Source organism: Amblyomma americanum, chromosome 6 (assembly GCF_052857255.1).
Source record: "Amblyomma americanum isolate KBUSLIRL-KWMA chromosome 6, ASM5285725v1, whole genome shotgun sequence".
Classification (NCBI taxonomy): domain Eukaryota; kingdom Metazoa; phylum Arthropoda; class Arachnida; order Ixodida; family Ixodidae; genus Amblyomma; species Amblyomma americanum.
In genome coordinates, this window is record NC_135502.1 from 158237074 (window position 1) to 158243904 (window position 6831).

At 42.3% G+C, this 6831-nt stretch overlaps 1 protein-coding gene across 1 annotated transcript; it reads left to right on the forward strand.

Annotated features, from left to right (window-relative positions):
- Positions 1-4776: 4776 nt before the first annotated feature.
- Positions 4777-6286, forward strand: LOC144095584 (uncharacterized). The gene is made up of 3 exons (XM_077629265.1): positions 4777-5146; positions 5324-5467; positions 6084-6286. Exons 1-3 carry the CDS (start codon positions 4777-4779, stop codon positions 6284-6286), a joined length of 717 nt encoding a protein of 238 aa, XP_077485391.1.
- The last annotated feature ends 545 nt before the right edge of the window (positions 6287-6831 follow it).

Sequence of the window (6831 nt, forward strand, 5' to 3'; positions counted from 1 at the left end):
AGTCGGATAAACTTCATATTGGAGAAAATCCCTGTTAGGGACACCATGTTTCAGAAAGTCCATGTTTCAGAAGCTCCCTGCTGGAGAAAATTCCTTTTGAAGAAACTCTCAGTTGGACAAACTCCCTGTTGGGCAATCTCCCTTCTTTAGAAACTCTCCTTTGGAGAAACTCCATGTTAATGAATTTCTGTTGGAGAAACTCACTGTTAGAGAAACTCCCTGATGGAGAACCTCTCTGTTGCAGAAACATCATTTGGAGCAAATGCTTGAAGGAGAAACTCCGTGTTGGAGAAACTCCCTGTTAGAGACACTGTATGTTTTAGAAACTGCCAGTCGAAGAAATTTCCTGTTGAGAAACTCTATGCTGCAGGAAATCCATGTTGGAGAAACTCCCTGTTAGGGACACTATGTCTTAGAAACTGCCAGTCGAATAAATTTTCTGTTGGGAAACTCCATGCTGGAGGAACTACATGTTGGAGAAACTCTATGTTGCATAAAATTCATATTGACAGAACTCTCTGTTGGAGAAACTCTATTGGAGGAAGTGTCTGTTGCAGAAACTCTATGTTGGAGGAAATGTCTCTTGGAGAAACTCTGTTAAAGATAATTCCTGTTGTATGAACTTCATGTTGGAGAAAATCCCTTTTGCGAAACTCCCTGTTGGAGGAACTCCATGTTGAAGACACTCACTGTTGCATAAATTTCATGTTGCAGAAACTCCATGTTCGAGAAACTCCATGTTCAGAGAAACGCTCTTTGCGAAACTACGTTGCAGAAACTCCATGATTAAGAAACTGCCTGTTAGAGATTTTTCATGTTAGTGTAGCTCCCACTTGAAGAAAATCCATGTTGGAGCAAATTCTTGTTGGAGAAACTCGGTGTTGCAGAAATTCCCTGTTAGGGAAATTTTTGTTTGAGAAACTCCATGCCGAAAAATATCCATGCTGGAGGAACTGCCAGTTGGAGAATCTCTCTTTTGGAGAAACTCCCTGCAGGAGAAACTCCTTGTTAATGAAACTCAATAGTGGAGAAATTCCCCGTTAGAGGAACTCCCTGTTACATAACTTCTGTGTTGGAAAAACCCCTTTTGGAGCAAATCCTCTATATTAGAGAAAATCTCTGTTAGGGACAGTCAATGTCGAAGAAACTTGCTGTTCAGAAACTCTATTTTGGAGAAACTCCATGTTGGATTACCTAAAAGTTGGAGAAACTTCATGTTGGAGAACTCAGTGTTGGACAAATTATGTTGGAGAAACTCCCTGTTTAGAAACGCAAAGCTTGAGAAAATCCTTGTTAGAGGAATAACCTGTTCGAGAAACTACATTGGAAAAACAGTTCGAAAATCTCCATGTTAGAGACACTCTCCGTTGAGAAACTGTATGTTGGAGAACTGGAGATTGGCGAACACTCTGTTGGAGAAAATCTTTGTTGGAGAAACTCCCTGTTAGAGCATCTCTGTTTGATAAACTTATGTTGAAGAAAATCCCTGTTGGATAAAATAATGTTGGAGAAAATCTCTGTTTGAGAAACTCAGTGTTGCACATACTGCCTGTTAAAGGTACTCCATGTTGAATAATCTCACTGTTGGATAAATTCCATGTTGCAGAAACTTCCTGTTGGAGAATCTCCATGTTTTGAGACAGTCCATCTTGAAGAAGCTCCTTGTTGGAGAAACTGTATTTTGGAGAAACTCCCTGTTGGAGAAACTTCCTCCTGGATGAATTTCAAGTTTGAGAAAATCACTGAAGAAGTTCTGTTGAAAAACTCCACACTGGATAAACACTATGCTGGCGAAACTCCATGCTGGAGAAGCTCTATGCTGGAGAATCTCCCTGTTTTAGAAATTTCCTGTTAGAGAATCTCCTTATTGGAGAAACACCCTGTTAGACAAACTTCATGTTCGATAAATTCTACGTTGGAGAATCTCTCTGTTAGAGAAAGTCCTTATTGGAGAAACTCACTGTTGAACAAACTTCCTGTTGGAGAATATCCTGGTTGGAGAAACTCTATTAAGAAGAAACTATATTTTGGAGAATCTCTGTTGGAGAACTTCATGTTGGAGAAACCCTGTTGGAGATACTCCATGTTAGTTAGAGAAACTCCCTGTTGGAGAAACTCCATGCTGAATATACTCCACGTTGGAGGATCTCTGTTTGAGAGGCTCCATGTTGGAGACACTTCATGCTGGAGAGAATATGTAATGCACAACCCCTGTGTTGGAGAAACTCCCTTTCGGAGAAACTTTCAGTTCAGAAACTCTTTGTTGGATAAGCTCCCTGTTGAAGCTCCCTGTCGGAGAAACTTCATTGAGAAACTTCCTGTTGGAGAATCTTTCTATTTGAGAAACTCCGCTTTGGAAAAAGTCCCTGTTGGAGAAACTCTATGTTGCAGAAACTCCCTGCTGGAGAAAATTCCTGTTGGAGAAACACCCTCTTGGTGCAAAATTATGCTGGAGAAACTCTGTGTTGCAGAAGCTCCCTGTTGGAGAGTCTCCCTGTTGGAGAAATACCCTGTTGAAGGTCCCTTTCGCCGAAACTTATTGTTGAAGAAACTGGTTTGGAGATACTCTCTGTTGGAGAAACACCATTTTGAAGAAAGTTCATGTTCCAGAAACTCTTCATTAGAGAAACCCTCTGTTGGAGAAACTCCCTGTTGGATAAAGTTCATGTTAGAGAAACTCTCTGTTGGAAAAACTCCATTTTGGAGAAAATTCGTGTTGGAAAAACTCCGTGTGCCAGAAACTCTCGTTTGGAGAAACTCTATGGTGAAAAACTCGGAGTAGGTGAAATTCTCTGTCGGAGACACACCCTCTTCGAGAAAATGTATGTTGGAGAAACTTCGTGTTGGAGAAATTCTATGTTGGAGAAACTCTTCGTTGGAGCAACTTCGTTCAGTAGGAAGTCGATGTTTGAGATGCTCTCTGTTAGGAACTTCATGTTGGGGAACATCTATATTGCAGAAACTTCAAATTAGAGAAACTTCCTGTTGGTGAAAACCCTTGGAGAAACTCCTGTTCCAGAAACTCTATGTTGTAGAAACTTCATTATGGATAAACTCTCTGTTGCAAAAACTCCATTCTGGATAAACTCCATGCTAGTGAAATTGTATGTTAGAGAATCGTCCTGTTGGAGAAACACCCTGTTGGACAAACTCCATATTGGAGAAACTCACTGTTGGAGGAATTTTATGTTTGATAAACTCCATGTTGAATCAACTCCTTGTTAGATATACTCCCTTGATGGACACTCCCTGTTGGAGAAACACCCTGTTAGAGAATCTTGCTATTGGAAAAATTCCGTGTTGGAGAAAATTCCCTTTGAGAAACTCCATGTTAGAAAAAGTGCATGATGTAAAAATTCCTATGTTGTACAAGCTCCCTGTTGGAGAAACTCCCTATTCTTTAACTTCCTGTTAGAGAAACTTCTTAGAGAAACTCCACGTTGGGGAAACTCCCTTTTGAGAAAATCCATGCTTGAGAAGCTTCCTATTCGAGAAACTCCATGTTGCAGAAACTCGCTGTTGGAGAAACTTCATGGTGGAGAAATTCGTGGTTGGATAAACTCCTTGTTGGTTAAACTCGAGGTGGAGAAACTCCCTGTTTGAGAAAATGTATCCTGTAAAAAATCCCTGTTGGAGAAATTTCTTGTACGAGACACTTCATGTTTGAGAAAATCCCTGTTGAAGAAACTCTCCATTGGAGAAACTCGTTGTTGGAGACACTCCATGTTTGAGAAACTCTATGGTGGAGAAAGTCTATGTTGCAGAAACTCCCTGTTGAGAAACTCCCTCCTGGAGAAACTTCCAGTGGGAGAAACACCCTGTTGAAGCTCTTTGTCGGAGAAATTTTATGTTCGAGAAGCTTCCTTTTGGAGAAACTTGCTTTTGGAGAAAATCTCCTTGGACAATACCCTTATTAACCTTTTACTTGCCAATGTTCCGAAAGTGAAACATACGATACTTGATTTTTTATTTCCTTCCCCATCTATCGCAGCTTTCTCTTTTTGTTTTCGCATACTCACTGATACTTGTAGAGAACATTCCAATTTTAATTTTTATTATCAACCTATTTAGAAGCTTTGGATAAATGCTCACAAACAAGCATATTTTGCGTTCCTTCAGCGCTATACGTTTGTTGAATTATTTCGCAGGAAAAATGTAATGTTGCAATGAGCAGAGCAGAACCAAAATATCGCCATATAGTTAGGTATTACTGTGAAAAAAAATAAAAAAAGATAAAGACACTCTAGTTTTCAGTTTTTAGAGATTTATACCAATGTTCCATTGTTGGAACACTGGCGTTTTACGGTGTCAAAAGTAGCGTAGACTCGCGCATGCATTTCGCCGTGTTTTTCTTCTTTTTTGGCATGTTGATGGTGCCCTCTAGGTGTCGTTTTGCACAAACTTGAAGACTATCTTTCCTTGGCATTATTTTGACTGCGCTTTTGCGTGGCACGTGGATGGAGCAGCCTACAACTGCACCGCATAGCTGCTTCAATCGTCGTGAATGTAAGTAGAAAACGACTTCGCGGCCGGATTTATATTGTAGTACTATACTTCTCAACGCAATAACTCTCTTTGTAGGTCATGGCACAACGCTTCCTCACACTGGAGGCCGCAATTGACCTTTTCTTCAGCCTTCCCGAGGACGAACGCGAAGGTGCGTCTATATGCCAATTGCCGCCTGATGAAGATGACAATATTACTGATGAGGAGCACGTGAACGAAAATGACTTTTCTGAAGTTGTTCCCGATGATGTTTGCGGGCACGTTGAAGTTATGCAGTGCTGTGATGATGAAGTTGATTCGCCTACTGCATGTTCGAATCCTGAGCCACGACGAAAGAAACCAGCGCGGAGCCAGTCGACTGCTGGAAAAGGGCGCAAGTCTGCAAACAAGGCTGGAAAAACAATAACTCCAAAGCGCTCCCTTAGCGCAGTATGGGGTGACCGTGCTACGTTTGACAAAACACTTCCCAGAGAGGACCCTCTGTTGTTGCTAGAGGCATTTCCTGAGCTAGCGGACATGAGCCCATTTATGCTGTTCAGCAAAATTATTCCTCCAGAATATCTTGGTTCACTGGCTGAACTGACAGCAAGGTACGCACTCCAAAAGGGGGAGGAGGTGGACGTCACCGGAGCGGACATAGGTCAGTTTTTCGGTCTCTTACTTCTCAGCGGATATCACTCCGTTCCATCTGAGGACTCGTATTGGAGCACCGCAGAAGACCTTCGTGTGCCTTTAGTCGCGACAGTGATGGCCCGCAATAGGTTCCGGCAGCTGAAAAGGTTTTTTCATGTAGTTGACAACACTCATTTGAAAGCAGGCGAGAAGATGGGCAAGATTCAGCCGTTTTACGACGAAATCTCCAAATGTTTCCTCCAGTTTGGAGTGTTCCACGAAAGCCTCAGCATTGACGAGTCAATGGTGCCCTATTATGGCCACCACTCGTGCAAAATGTTCATTCGCGGTAAACCTATTCGATTTGGGTATAAGATATGGATGATGTGCTCTTCGAATGGGTACCCCTATGCAATGGAAATATATTGCGGGAGAAACGAGAAGGACGAGAAGGCATCTCTCGGGCTGAGGGTTGTTAGCAATATGGCATCGGTCCTGCCCGCTCCTGAACAGCACAAAGTGTACTTTGACAACTTTTTCACTTCGCACGGTCTCCTGACAAAACTGGCTGACCAGGGGATTCGAGCGACGGGGACTGTACGAGATACAAGAACCGGTGGGTGTCCACTGAAGAGCTTGAAAGACGTGGGAAGAGAGGAAAGAGGTTTTTTCTACTACAAGTGTGACGGGGTGGTCTACACATGCAGGTGGAACGACAACGCAGTCGTCACAGTTTCTTCAAACCACCTCGGCTATGAGCCTCTTGGAACGGCAAAACGCTTCTCACGACGCGCGAAAAAAAAAGGTAGACAGTCCTCAACCATATTTGATCAAGAAATACAATGAGGGCATGGGCGGAGTAGATGTTCTCGACCGCCTCCTCGGAAGTTATCGCCCAAGACTTCGAAGCAAAAAATGGTGGTGGAACCTTTTCGGCAATGGTCTGAACATAGCTGTCGTCGCAGGATGGCTCCTTCACTGCGAGCTTCACAAAGGAACTGATGCCGCCATGACGCACATAGCATTTCGGCGGAACGTCGTCATGTCTTTGCTGCACCTCAAGCAGATAATCACTGTGCGGCCTGGACCTCGGTTTCATCCGAGACGGGAGGATAGAAAAACTGATGGCCACTACATCATCTCAGTAACTCAGGGCAGGTGTGCATAGTGCAAGAAAAATACCACGAACCAGTGTCAGCAGTGCAAAAAGCGCCTGCACACGAAGTGCTTTGCAGCATACCATGGCTTGTAAAGTGTTCACTGGCCTACAGCAAGTAGGATGGAAAAAAGAAGTTTTCGCAAGTTTTGTTATAAACATTTATACTTTTTAAAGGCCTTGTATGACGCTAATATTAATTCTTCTGTTAACATGAGTAAGCAATACCCATTTAGCAGCCAATAAAAGTTGTTCTAGACAATTTTTGTGTTTTTCATATGGGAAACGCCAATGTTCCAAAAATGGAACATGCAAAAAAACCTACTAAGTCTTCATGAATGCGGCTGTATTTTTTTTCATAGTTAATTTAGAAGGCCAATGCAAATTATCAACATCAATTTCAGTTTTTTAACTATTGCTTCATAGTGCGGCGTTTAAAAGGTTAAGAAGCTCTTGGTTGGAGAAGCGCCATTTTGGAGAAATTCTCTGTTGAGAAACTTCATGTTGGAAAAACCCTATGTTGAAGAAACTTTAAGTCGGATAAACTTCATATTGGA

Coding starts and splice junctions, on each gene's coding strand:
- LOC144095584 (XM_077629265.1), top strand. CDS start 4,777: ATGCAGTGCTGTGATGATGAAGTTGATTCGCCTACTGCATGTTCGAAT. Junction 5,147..5,323: donor CGTCACCGGAGCGGACATAG/GTCAGTTTTTCG, acceptor ATTTGAAAGCAG/GCGAGAAGATGGGCAAGATT. Junction 5,468..6,083: donor GTGCAAAATGTTCATTCGCG/GTAAACCTATTC, acceptor CTGTCGTCGCAG/GATGGCTCCTTCACTGCGAG.